The following is a 13,904-nucleotide window of genomic DNA, read 5'->3' on the forward strand; positions in this document are numbered from 1 at the left end:
TCTCTCTGTCCCTCTTTCTATAGTTATTCGTAGATAGCACTATATACGCTGATATTATATATATATATATGTATGTATGTATATAATATATGGCAGCCAAAAATTAGCTGAGCACCTAGTATATGTAACAGCTACTCAATATACATTCTTTTCTGCCTTTTATATACTGATCATACTATTTTCTGTTGCTATATCTGGATACCATAGACTGACGATTTATAAAACACTGAGGTTTACTGGAATCCTGGGTCTCACCTTCAGTCCTCACCCAGTCCTAATGACCTCCCCAAGACCCCACTTCCAAGTTCCATCAACCTAAGTAAGTGTGAGGATTCGGTGTCCGGCAGGGGAACAAGCCCCCCGCAGGGCCCCTCCTCCGCTGCCCGGCCGTCCTCTTGGCCTCCGGGTGACAGCGCAGCACTCCAAGCACGCTCCACGCTCCGCATTAGAATTATTTGCTTACTAACTGTTTCTCTCCCCAGGGACCGGAATGTGACTTAGTCATCATTATATTTCCAGCAGCTAGGAATAATGACACACCTCGTTTACTTTACTCCTGTGGACCAACTGGACAGCTTTAGAACATTCAAACACAGTAATAGGATAAAAAAAAAAAAAGACAAGAGAAGGAAATGAAGCTGAAATAAAGCTCTCACTCGAATAACATAACCATAAAATTGTGCAAAAACTCTCGAGTTACGGGTTGGGTTGGTCTGAGGTTTGCGATGTTACAGCACCCAGGAAAACTTGATGAGTTTCAAGAATAAGCATTAGTCTGGAACAAACAGCCCACTTCTGAGGTCCGCCAGCAGCACTTGCTGGTGCTAAGGACCAAGGTCTGCGAGAACAGCTCTCCGGGAACTCACAAAGAGCCGCTGTGTCCAACGGCCAGCACACAGGCCCTGCCCAAGAGACATTTGCTGAAGGCCGGCATCAGAGACAACAGGGATTTTTCATGGAGTGCTCTCTCTGTTCTGTACGCCCTTAATTTTTTGCTAGGTACTAGGGATAAAACCCAGGGACATTCTACCTCTGAGTGATACCCCTAGGCCTACTTTTTATTCTTTTTTTTTTTTTTTTTTTTTTTTTTGGTGGTGGTACTAGGGATGGAACCCAGAGGTTTTCTCTCTCTGGGCTATACTCCTAGACCTATTTTTTATTTATTTATTTATTTATTTATTTATTTATTTATTGGTGGTGGTGGTTCTGAGGTTTCTGGAAACCTTTCTACCTCCGGGCTACACTCACAGACCTATTTTTATATTTTTATTTGGAAACAGACCAGCGAGGCTGGCTTCGAACCTGTGCGATCCTCCTGTCTCCGCCTCCCAAGTGCGGGGATTACAAGTATACGCCACCACGCCCGGCCCTATTTTCTATTTTATTTGGAAACAGGGTCTCACTAAGTTGCTGAGAGCCTCACTAAGTAGCTGAGGCTGGCTTTGAACCTGTGCGATCCTCATGTCTCAGCCTCTCAGCCTTCCAAGCGGCGGGGGGCGGGGGGGGGGGGATTACAAGCATGCACCACCACGCCCCTGCTCTTTATTTTGAAACAGTGTCTCACTGAGTTGCAAAGGGCCTCACTAAGTAACTGAGGCTGTCTGCGAACCTGGATTCTCCTGTCTCAGCCTCCCCAATGCTGGTATTACAAGCGGTGCACCACCACGCCCCGCACCAAGCCCGGCACTGTAAGCCCTTCTTAAACTGCCCCCGCCCTACCTAGGCTGGAGGGATACCCTGTAGTTCAATTCAGTTCACCAAAACTTTCCAAACATCTACCTTGCAGATTTGACACTGGTCCCAGCCCCCCAGATTAACTCTCCGCACCCAGAAACATTCCCTCTGTGTGAATCAGGCGAGTCCCCCATTCTGACAGCACACGGGGCTCAGCCCCATCTACTCCTGGGTTTGATCCATGCAAAAAGCTTTCACCATTAACCTCACTTTCAGAATTGCACCCTTTCTTCTGAGCCTATGGAGTAAGTTGCACAGAGCTTCCCAAAGCGGTCCCAAAGCCCCCTGATCTCCACTTTATTCTTAACTATGAAGCCCTGGAGACCCATATGCAATCCAGACAATGATGTATTGTTTCTGTCTTTTCAATGAACCAGCAATACGTCCTAAAGCAGAGGGGAAGCTCAGGGAGGCGAGTGCGGACCGTGAGCTGCTGGGGTACCCCTAGGCCAGCACACAATGGGCGGAGCGTGGAGCAGAGCGTACTTGCCTCTGCTGGAACACACACAGCTTTGCAAGGATCAAGGTGTGCACTGGCTGGCACACCAGAAAGGCCCCTGCTGAAATAAAAGAAATAAACGAAATAAAAAAGCTGGGCATGGTGGAGTATGCTCGTAATCCCAGTACTTGGCAGGCTGAGACAAGAGGATCGCACAGTCTTGAAGCCAGCCTCAGATACTTTGTGAGGCTCTCAGCAACTTAGTGAGACCCTGTTTCCAAATAAAATAGAAAAATAGGTCTGGGGGTATAATCTGGAGATAGAAATCCCCTGGGTTCCATCCCCAGTACCACAAAAAAATTAAAAATAAAAATAAATGGCCGGGCGTGGTGGCACACGCTTGTAATCCCCACGCTTGGGAGGCTGAGACAGGAGGATCGCACGGGTTCGAAACCAGCCTCAGCTACTTAGTGAGGCTTTCAGCAACTTAGTGAGACCCTGTTTCCAAATAAAAAAAATATAAAAAAGGTCTGGGAGTATAGCCCGGAGGTAGAAAGCCTCTGGGTTCCACCCCCAGTACCATCAAAAAATAAATAAATAAATAAATAAAAATAAATTAAATAAAAGTAAAACTACATTTCCTGAGTCACTCTGGCCATATTTTATATGCTCAACAGCCACAGGAACCTGCTGGCTACCATATCAGACAGCAAATATGTAGAATAACTTCTGTCACTGCAAATATCCTAGCGAGGTCATCTTTGGTTATTCAAATAACTTCCAAGGACCTCAGTTTCTCTTGATGCAAAATGGGAAACACATCTTCCCTGGGTTGCTAGGAGGACACATGAGATGCTAAGTGTGAACATCCTATATATAATAATGGTAGCAATTAAAAGTCTGACAAACTACTAACATGATAGTTCTATATATAGTTCTAGTTTGACCTGAGGTTACCAATTGGCAATAACAGCAGCTGTCAAAGCGAGCTGTCATCAACTGGAATAAGAAATCTCATCTCAGGCTATGTAACCACACACACAAAAAAAGTACTCAATTGTTATACCATTCCAGGGATATTGCATTCAAGAAGAAATACAAGCCAGGTGAGCTGGTGCACGCCTGTAACCCAGGACTTGGGAGGTTAAGACAGAAGGATGCAACTTTAAGGCCAGCCTCAGCAACTTAGTGAGTCCTGTTTCAGCATAATAAATAAATAAACACCGGGCGTGGTGGCGCACACTTGTAATCCCAGCATTCAGGAGGCTGAGACAGGAGGATTTGGATTCATGGCCAGCCTTAGCTACTTAGTGAGGCCCTCCTCAACTTAGTGAGACCATGTTTCAAAATAAAGAATAAAAAACAGCACTGGGGTATATAACCCCCAGCACCATGATAGATAGATAGATAGATAGATAGATAGAAGCCAGGCGTGGTAGCACATGCCTGTGACCCCAGTACTTGGAAGGCTGAGACAGGCGGATCATAGGTTCAAGGTCAGCCTTAGTAACTTAGCAAGATCCTGTTTCAAAATAAAAAATAACAGCCGGGCGTGGTGGCGCACGCTTATAATCCCCGCGCTTAGGAGGCTGAGACAGGAGGATCGCAAGGTTTCGAAGCCAGCCTCAGCTACTTAGTGAGGCTTTCAGCAACTTAGTGAGACCCTGTTGCCAAATAAAATATATTTTTTAAAAAAACAAAAGGTCTGGGAGTATAGCCCGGAGGTAGAAAGCCTCTGGGTTCCACCCCCAGTATCACCAAAACAATAAATAAATAAATAAATAAATAAATAAATAAATAATAAAAAATAACAAGGGCTGGGGTGGGGGCATGGCTCAGAGTTAGGAAGTAGAATGCCCTAGGTTCAGTTCCCAGTACCAATAAATAAGTAAGTAAATAAATAAATAAATAAATAAACAAACAATACAAAGGGCTGGGGTAGAGCTCAGTGGTAGAATGCTCCTGGGTTCCATTCCCAGTACCATAAAGAAGAAAAAACAAAAGAGGTACATCCACAGACACAAACCAAGGAGCCCTGCATTTTTCAGCTAGGGAAAAGGAGACAAACTGGAACCCGGAAGAGAATGAGTTCTGAAAGGAAGAATAACCCTGATGCAGAAGCTGCATCTCTGGGCAGCTTCACCTCGCCTCAACACAAATAAAACACCTGCTAGTCAGGAGTCGGCCGACAAGGCAAAGGTGCCTTGTGGAGAAGAGTACTCGCGACCCCAGAAGGAGCTCAAATAGAGATTCTCGACCCTGAGCCTGCTGAGCTGGAGAAACAGACCTCAGGCTCCACCTCCACGGTTCAGTGGCTTGGGGCCGGGCCCAGGAATCTGCGTCTCTAAGGAGGCCCACGCCATGCATGTCCATCCTCTGGTCCAGCACCACCCTCTGAGGAGCTACTGGACCAAGAGATAAAGGGCGTGTGACAAGAGGAGGTAGGATCCTGCAGCCTTCAACCCTATCGAAGGTGCAGCAAGGACTCCCGGTGGAGAGCGCACGGTGCCCAGCCTGAGGTCCCTCGAAAGTCAGAGGGCCGCGGGTGCCCCGCCAGGTCTGTCCCTGTGTGGTCACTTCAGGCAAATCAATTCATTGCACTCTGAATACAGACAAATAGAAGGTGGCATGGCTTCGTGACGTCAGATGTGCTGGGGGAAGAGAGAGGCTCGTGCCTGGACTGTGACCCATCACGGTCTCCCACGATGGGTGCAAAACTTCATCACATCACAGTGGCTGCTAGGCTGCTGACGCAGGACACCTCCAACAGTGGCTGCCTCGGGGACCACTGACTTTCAGTCTCATGCCCAGCTGGCTCACCTAGACGATGGGTATCAGCTCTGCTCCTTGCTGACCCAAGGCCATGACCACCTGGCCACATACAACGTGGGTCGGAACTCACTACTCCCTCACCCAAACCAACGCTTCACACCAACACTCCTGCCTGAATTCTTCCAGTGGCCTCAATGATATTAACTGTGGAGTAAGATGATTAACTCAAAGGAACATCCCCTTGCAACCAGAGAAAGAGACCGTGGTAATATCCCTGAAGATGGGTACAATACAGTCATAAAAGTTGGTGCCAAGTGAAGGAAGCCAGGCACAAACTCATGTCATATGATATCATCTATATGAAATTTTAGGAAAGACGAAGCCGTCTACAATGTCACAAAGCAGATCAGTCCCCAGGGGTGGGCAGGAAAGGGAACCAAAATCGCTTTTGGAGTGATGGAATAGTCTAGATCTTGGTTGCCATCACGAATACACACACACACACACACACACACACACACACACACACGTATATATTTATATATGCACACATATATAAGTGTATGTGTGTATGTGTATGTGTGTGTGTGTGTATATATATATATATGTTTGTACACAGTGAGTACATTTTGACCATAAACTACAAAACGTTAATTTTGTTTTCCTTTTTTGGCAGTACTGGGAATAGAACTCAGTAGTGGTCTACCACTAAGCTATACCCCCCCCCAGGCCTTTTTCTTTCTTTTTTTGAAACCAGGTCTCACTTAAGGTTGAGTTGCTAAGGCTGCCCTTGAACCTGTGACCCTACTGTTTCAGCCTCCCACATACAGGGTTTATAGATCTGTGTCACCAGCAAAACAAAGTTAACTCTTTGAAAACAAAAATAAACTGATATTTTCTGTTCCATTGGGTTCATCCCATTTCAAGTTGTGCTCAAAACTGTAACATTGGCTGCTCTGGGAGGAAACTGGGCAGCCAGGGACAGGCCGTGAAAAAAGAGATTTTCAAAATGTTTGCCAGTTTGCATCTTAAAGTGTGTGTGTGTGTGTGTGTGTGTGTGTGTGTGTGTGTGTGTGTGTTACTGGGAATGGAACCCAGGGGCATTGTACCTCCAAGCTACACCCCCATCCCTATTTTTTTTTTAGTCTTATTTTTGAAAAAGGGTCTCTCTGGGTTGGGAAGGGCCTAAGTAGCTGAGGCTGTCGGCGAACCCACCATCTTCCAGTCTCTGCCTCCTGAATGCTGGGATCATAAGCTTGCACCACCACGCCCGCCCGGCACTTCTTAAACTTTTGAACTGGGAGGCTATGTCACTTGTTTTTAAAAGCAAATTTCAAAATTAAGACACAGATTTGCAAATGGGTTGCTCATTGCTAAAATGAGTGGGACAGGATGATCTCAGGCCCTGTCAGCCCCAATATAACTGAGCTGTTTGTTACCCAATCTATTTCATTACTGGAAACACTGATTTTTTTCATAATTTATTGGTACATTTCAGGTATACGTCATAGTGAAGTTCCATGTGTTAAAAACATACATTCAAGCCGGGCGTGGTGGCGCACGCTTGTAATCCCCGTGCTTGGGAGGCAGAGACAGGAGGATCACGCAGGTTCGAAGCCAGCCGCTTGCTCTGGCTTAAGAGACCCTGTTTCCAAATAAAAATATAGGTCTGGGAGTGTAGCCCGGAGGTAGAGGGGCTTCCAGGAACCCCAGTACCACCAAAAAAAAAAAAAAATACATTCAAGCCAGGTGTGGTGGCGCACGCTTGTAATCCCAGCACTTGGGAAGTTGAGACAAGAGGATCAGGGTTCGTGGACAGCTTCAGCTACTCCTTAGTGAGGCCCTTTGCAACTCAGTGAGACCCTGTTTCAAAATAAAGAATGACAATAGGGCTGGAGGCGTACCTCGCGGTAGAATGCCCCTGGGTTCCATCCCCAGTACCGCAAAAAAAAAAAAAAAAAGAGAGAGAAAAAAGAAGAAGAAAAAAGAAACATACGTGCAAATCGGGCGTGGTGGCACACGCTTGTAATCCCAGAATTTGGGAGGTTGAAACAGGAGGATCTGGGTTCACAGCCAGCCTCAGCTACTTAGGGAGGCCCTTTGTAACTCAGTGAGACCCTGTTTCAAAGTAAAGAATAAAAAATAGCCAGCGTGGTGGTGCACCCTTGTAATCCCAGCATTGAGGAGGCAGAGACAGAGGATCGGGGTTGGCGGACAGCCTCAGCTATTTAGAGAGGCCCTTCACAACTCAAGTGAGACCCTGTTTCAAATTGGGAAAGGATTTAAAAAATAGGGCTAGGGGGTTTAGTTCAGAGGTACAATGCGCCTGGTTCCATCCCTAGTACCGCAAATAATAATAATAATAATAATAATAATAATAATAATAATAATAATATAGTAAAATAGGGCTGGGGGTATAGCTTGAAGGTAGAATGCCCCTAGGTTCCACCTCCAGTACCACACACACACACACAATTATGTATATATACACACAGCTCTCTGCATAATTCCCTCCACATCTCACCCCATCATGCCTTCCCTTCCTTCCTCCCCCCACGAGTTAGTGAGATTGGTAGAACACCGGCATTTTGCAGTAGGATTATTTGAGCCGTGTTCCTTTCCCAGCCCCCCTCCATAACTCTCACCCCTGACCCCCTCCAACTAGTCTCCCAATCGGTCTTTGCGTTATTTAAAGCCTAATGTTGCCCGGGTTCTTCTCGCTTCCACAAATGACAGAAAACATCCCACCCACGACTTTCTGGGCCTGACTAACCTCACATAGCATATGCTTCTCCAGTTTCAGCCCTTTTCCTACAAATGACATATTTTTGGTTTTCTTTAGAGTTGAGTAAAATTCCACTGTGTTACATACCGTGTTTTCCTTCCCATTCATCCGATGATGGACACCTGTGCCGGTTCTAGAACTTGGCTACTGTGAACTGTGCTGCTATAAACAGACACGCCTGTGTCACAATATTGACTTTAATTCTTTAGGGAAGATAATGCGGAGCAGTACCCTTGGGTTATATGTTGCTTCCATTCCTAGTTTTAGGGGGTGTGTTTTTGGTTTTGTTTTGGGACTGGGGATTGAACCCAGGGGCATTCTACCTCAGAGATAGACCTGCAGCCCTACTTTATCTTTTAGTGTGAAACAAGGTCCATGTTGCAGAAGTCGCTAAGTTGCTGAAGCTGGCCTTGACCCTGCAATCCTCCTATCTCTGCCTCCCAAGTACTGAGATTCTAAGCCTGTCCCACCACACACAGCTCCATTCCTAATTTATTGAGGGACCTCCTGATTTCCTTAATGGTTGTACTAACTGACTGTTCCACCAAGAACATGTAAGAGTTCCTTTACTCTCCATCCTCACCAGTATTTGCCTGGAAATGCTGACTTTTGAGAGAGGAACCACGCGTGGTCTGTATTTTGTCAAATTTCTCTGAGCTCTGGGAGAATATCAATGTTTCACCCTTTCTTCACATTTTCATAAATATTCCACAGATAAGAATGCATGTTGTGTGCTACATCTGACTCAAGAATATCTTCCTTTAGTTTTATTTTCTATGTCTGTTTCCCTAATACAAATCCTGTGTAGTTTTGCATATTTTAAAATTTTTGTTTAAGTTGAATCATTTGGCCAGGTATAGTGGCCTGCCTGTAATCTCAGCTACTTGGGAGGCTGAGGCAGGAAGACTGCTTGAGCCCACCGACTTGAGCCTAGCTTCAGAAACAGAGCAAAACTCTGGCTCTGAGGGGGAATTTGTTTTAATCATTCTGCATATATTATTTTGTTCTTTTTGCCCCAAATTACACTTGTAAAATTCATGCACGACGGTGCCTACAGCTATTGTTTATCTTCATGGTTCTATAGTAATCCATGCCAGGAATGAATAGACCCAATTATCTTATCCATTAGAATATTTACACACCCTTTTTACAGAGCACTCTTGTCTCCATTACCTGCTGAAAAGTAAGTCCAAACACTTAGCACAGCACTTCAGGCCGCCACTATCCCCAAAATGTGTCCTCACATCACCTAGCCAACATCATCTCCTCTGCGCCTCTGCCAGACTTTCCTCCACCATGCTGCTGCTACTGGTATTTGTTTTGTTTTGTTTTGTTTTGCTGGTACTGGGATGGAACCCAGGGCATTCTACCTTTGCGCTACACCCCGAGCCCTAGTTTTCATTCTTTATTTTGAAACAGGGTCTCACTGATTTGTGGAGGCCCTCACCAGTTGCTGATGGCGGCCTTGAACCTGCAATCCTATCTCAACCTCCCAAGTACTGGGATTACAAGCTTGTGCCACCACGCCCGGCTGTGTTGTTCTTACTCCTTTTAGAGCCGGGCTCCTGATCCCTGAAGGAGAGCGACCGAGACCTTGCTGTCTGTCGAGGTGGGCTTAAGCATAGGGGGGGTCCTTATGATGACCCCACAGTCTCTCCCATCCACCACCCCTCACCCCACCCCACCCCAAACCCACACAAACCCACTGTCCTCCCCTGACTCTTCCGGGACACTGTTTCAGACTTGAGCTCTAACCTTGAGTTATGGCACGTTTCAGCTTTCATCTTTCCAATGCATGACACTAAAATCTAGCAGATAATAGGCAGGTGATACACGTCCACGCTTTTGAGTTAAACTCAAAATCCTGCAAGTGGAGGCTGGTGCAAGGCACTAAATCATTCCAAGAGTATGTTTAATCAAGCTAATTACAGCTGGGTGTGGCGGCGAGGCCTATAAACCCCAGGACTTGGGAGCTGTGAGACAGAGGATTGCAGGTTCCCAGCCAGTCTCAGCAATTCATCAAAATCTGTTTGGCGTGAAGGCAGAACACCCCTGAGAGGCTCAATCCCCAGTACCACAAGAATAAGTAAGTCAACTCCTACAAAAATGAATGACACCAGTTAAGATGGAAACATCATGATTGTTTAAGACAAGGTTTGGGTTCTTCATATTTCTAACAGTCATTTTTTTCTCACAGAAAATACAAGCTTTGGAGCCCCTGAAACAGAAAATGTTAATGTATCACTATTTTTTAAAAAAAAATATAGGTCAGTGGAAGATTAGAGGGGAAATACATTATTTTAAAAAAAAAAACATAATGTATGCCGGGCGTGGTGGCACACACTTATAATCCCCGCGCTTGGAGACAGGAGGATCGCACAGGTTTGAAGCCAGCCGCGCTGGCTTAAGAGACACTGTTTCCAATAAAAAAAAATATAAAATAAGTCTGGGAGTGTAGCCCAGAGAAGGGTTTCCAGGAACCCCAGTACCACCCAAAAAAAGAAAAAAAGAAAAAAGAAAAAACATAATGTATGATTACTGACACATTAACAAAATGTATCATAAGATTAGAGGAAAAATACAATATTTTTTCAAAGTAGAGGTCTTGAAAACTGGGTTAACCCCAAGTAGACGAAGGAGCAAAAACTCCACAAAATCTTATATTTATACTGTTATTGATCGTCATAGTCTCGCATCGTAACGTAGGTCACAGTAATAGTTTAGTACATACACACCAAGATTTTAATGACGTTACTGATCACAGGCTCCAGCAGATTATAACACAAAGCCACAGGTATTTCAGAATTTAAAGAGCAGGACTGTTATCTTTCTGTCAAAGAAAACACACGTATGGAATGCAGATACTGCAAACAGGAAAAGAAAGAAAACAACCCAGCCTAGAACTAGGTTGAATACCTGGCCGCTGTTTGCCTCTCAGTTAGTTATAAATAAAATGGATGGATGTTTGGGCGTGGTGACTCATGCCTGTAATCCCAGTACTTGGGAGGCTGAGACAGGAGGATCGCAGGTTTGAAGCCATCTCAGCAACTCAGTGAAGCTGGGCATCTTGAGTCAATTTCAAAATGAAAAATAAAAAGGGTTGGGGGTGTGGCTGTGTAGCTCAGAAGTAGAATGCCCCTGGGTTCAATCCCCAGTACCAAAAAAAAAAAAAAATAGCTCAATAAGAAATAGATAAATGGTCCCATTGAAAAAATAGAGAAAGGTGTTAATTATAAACAGACAATGCAGAGAAAAAGATCATTATAGTGGCTCCTAAACATAAGAAAAATGTTCGCTCTCAGAGAAATGCAAATATTTGGATACCCTTTTTCAGCTATTGGATTTGCAAGAAAAAATTTTCCTAAGAAGTTGGACATGGTAGCGCATGTCCGTAATTCCAATACTTGGGAGGCTGAGACTGGAGGAGCACAGGTTCAAGGCTAGCCTCAGCAACTTAAGAAGACCCACAGCAACTTTGTGGGACCCTGTTTAAAAATAAAAAATGAGGCCGGGCGTGGTGGCGCACACTTGTAATCCCCGCGCTTGGGAGGCAGAAACAGGAGGATCGCGCAGGTTCGAAGCCAGCCACGCGCGCTGGCTTAGGAGACCCTGTTTCCAAGTAAAAATGTAAAAATAAGTCTGGGAGTGTAGCCCGGAGGTAGAAGGGCTTCCAGGAACCCCAGTACCACCAAAAATAAAAAATAAATAAAGATCCAAAAGTAGGGCTGGGGATGTAGCTCAGAGGTAGAATGCCCCTGGGTTCTCTCCCCAGTACCACAAAAAAGAAAGAAAGAAAGAAAGAAAGAAAGAAAGAAAGAAATAAAGAAAGAAAGAAAGAAAGAAAGAAAAGAAAAGAATGAATCGATGAATATGGCTGCGAATGTAGCTCAAAGGTAGAATGCCCCTGGGTTGGATCCCCAGTACCAAAAAAAAAAAAAAAAAAAAAAAAATTGCATATAGGCAAAGTAATGCTTTCAAAAGGCTACTAGTTCTAACACTGAAAGTGTAAAAACTTAAAAACCACCCGGTGGCTCCACAGGAGACCCAGTTAATACTTCTGACACCATTACCACAGGATTCTATGCATCTGAGAAAGAAAAAGGAAATGATTACTAAGCAAACTTAGAGGAGGAATAGCCCGCATGGCATTCCACAATTTCCACTGAATAGTGGGTATCTGCTGAAATACGCACTCTCTGGAAAGACACACAGGAACTAGCAACACTGGTTGCCTCTGGGAGGAAACCGGGTTTCCTGGGACTGGTGTGGGAGGAGATCTTCAAACCTTTTACATTTTTGTGCCTTCAAACTTTTGAACTGTGGGGACCGTATACATTACTCTTTGTGTGTGTGTGTGTGTGTGTGTGTGTGTGTGTGTGTGTGGTGCTGGGGATGGAACCCAGGGGCATTGTACCTCCAAGCTACACCTCCAGCCTGATTTCTTATTCTTTATTTTGAAACAGGGTCTCACTAAGTTGCAGAGGGCCTAAGTAGCTGAGGCTGTCCGCGAACCTGGATCCTCCTGTCTCAGCCTCCCAAGTACTGGGACATTATTTTTTTTAATTAGACAAAATTTTAATTAAGAAAAAAAATTTAAAAACATGCATCCCCCTGGCCTGCTGTTCAGCCTACCACGGTACAATTTATTCTCCTGAGCTGCGAGTGAATTTCAGAACAGATATGGAATAAGCTCTAGAAACACCCATAGTGAAGAGACCCAGAGGTCATTGATATTCAGGGACCCTGACTAGACACAGCCTGTTTCAAGAAAAAACCAACACTGGCATGAAGCTGCAGGAAAAAATCACGTTGCTCGAGTTAATTGAGGGAAAAGAAAAAACAAAAAAAACCGACAGGCTGCGTGTCCCTTTTGTGCATTTATTTATTTCCCAACTTTCAGGTTAAGAAATCTAGGTCCTGGAACGAGGTATTTACTAGTTAGTAAAAGTGCTGAGTCTGCACTTTGGGGTGAGCCTGTTTTGAGGACACTTCTCAAACAAAGCAAGCTCCGCTCCGCTCTCAGCCGGGCTGGGAGAGACGGCCAAGGCCGGTCCTGGTGGGGGCTCCCTCTCCTACCTGTCGAGAGCTCAAACCTGTTGATCGGGGCTATTTAGAGAACACTCGGGTGCATTCTCTCTGGACTTGGCCTGAACATAGTTTTCCACACACCCGTGAACACTTAGGAGGCGGGGTAGCGTGCATAACCCAACTGTTTATTTGTCTCGGGTTCTCTCATCAGGCAGCAAGGACAATGGATCCAACCCTCCCGGGGAAGGGAAAACGCATCTTTCCGGACCGTGGCTGCGGGGGAAGGCGGCAGTCTGGCGCGTGTATCCAAGCGGGTCCGGTGCCTCCGGGGGGTGCGAGAACGAATAACCCGGTCAAGCACCTTTGCACCGGCATGTTTGCGGGCGCGGGTCGAGACCTGCGAGTTTTAGGGAGCCGGGGCCAAAGTTTACGAGCGCGCACCTGGAGGTCCTGGGCAAGTGGGTCGCCCACCCACCACCTCGCCCCCAAGGCTGCGGCGGCCCGGAGGACAACCAGGGGCCCAGGAGTCTCCGGCAAAGTTGCAGCGGCGTGTACCTGTTGGAGACAGGTGTCCCGGCCAGCGGGGCGCGGCTGCCCCGCCCGGCCCCGGGCGCCCCAAGGTCACCTGGCCCGCGGGGCGCCCCCACCCGCCCCCGCGCTCACCAGAACAGCAGGTTGGCTCCCACGAAGCCCAGCAGGCTGCGCAGCGGCCTCTCCCAGCTCAGCAGCTCCTCGGCGCGGCAGCCCAGCCACAGCACCGGCTCCCCCAGGAGCCAGCCCGCGGCGGCCGCCCGGCCCGCGGCCTCCTCCACCTGCGGCCCCGCGCCCGGCTCGGGCTCGGGGGGCTCGGGGGGCTCCGGGGGCGGCTCGGCGGCGGCGGGGGGCGCCGCGCATCCTTGCCCGGCGTGCTCCGGGGGCTCGGGGCTCGCCATCTTCAGCGGCACTTGCAGGCGCGGACGGGGACGCGCACGCCCGGCGGCCGCGGCGGCGATCGGGGCGCGGGGTGCGGGGTGCGCTCGGCGGGGGCCGCGGCCGGAGCCTTGTGACGTCAGCCCGGGGAAGTGGGTGCGGTCAGGGCGGCGCGGGGCGGGGCCGGGATCGGGGGAGCCCGCGCCCGCCGCCCCCGGACCCTGGCCGCCGCCCGGA

General features: G+C 47.2%; 1 protein-coding gene across 1 annotated transcript in view; it reads right to left on the reverse strand.

Moving 5' to 3' along the window:
* The window catches only part of RETREG1 (reticulophagy regulator 1), a gene marked incomplete at its 5' end in the record, with an annotated part of 172,667 nt that extends 158,977 nt beyond the window's left edge, over positions 1-13,690 (reverse strand). Inside the window, one exon of the mRNA XM_080703491.1 lies at positions 13,422-13,690. Coding sequence (XP_080559617.1) covers positions 13,422-13,690 — 269 coding nt within the window. The remainder of the gene's footprint in view (positions 1-13,421) is intronic.
* Between the last annotated feature and the right edge of the window lie 214 nt (positions 13,691-13,904).

The sequence above is a fragment of the Muscardinus avellanarius genome, assembly GCF_963383645.1.
Source record: "Muscardinus avellanarius genome assembly, chromosome: 1".
Taxonomy (NCBI): domain Eukaryota; kingdom Metazoa; phylum Chordata; class Mammalia; order Rodentia; family Gliridae; genus Muscardinus; species Muscardinus avellanarius.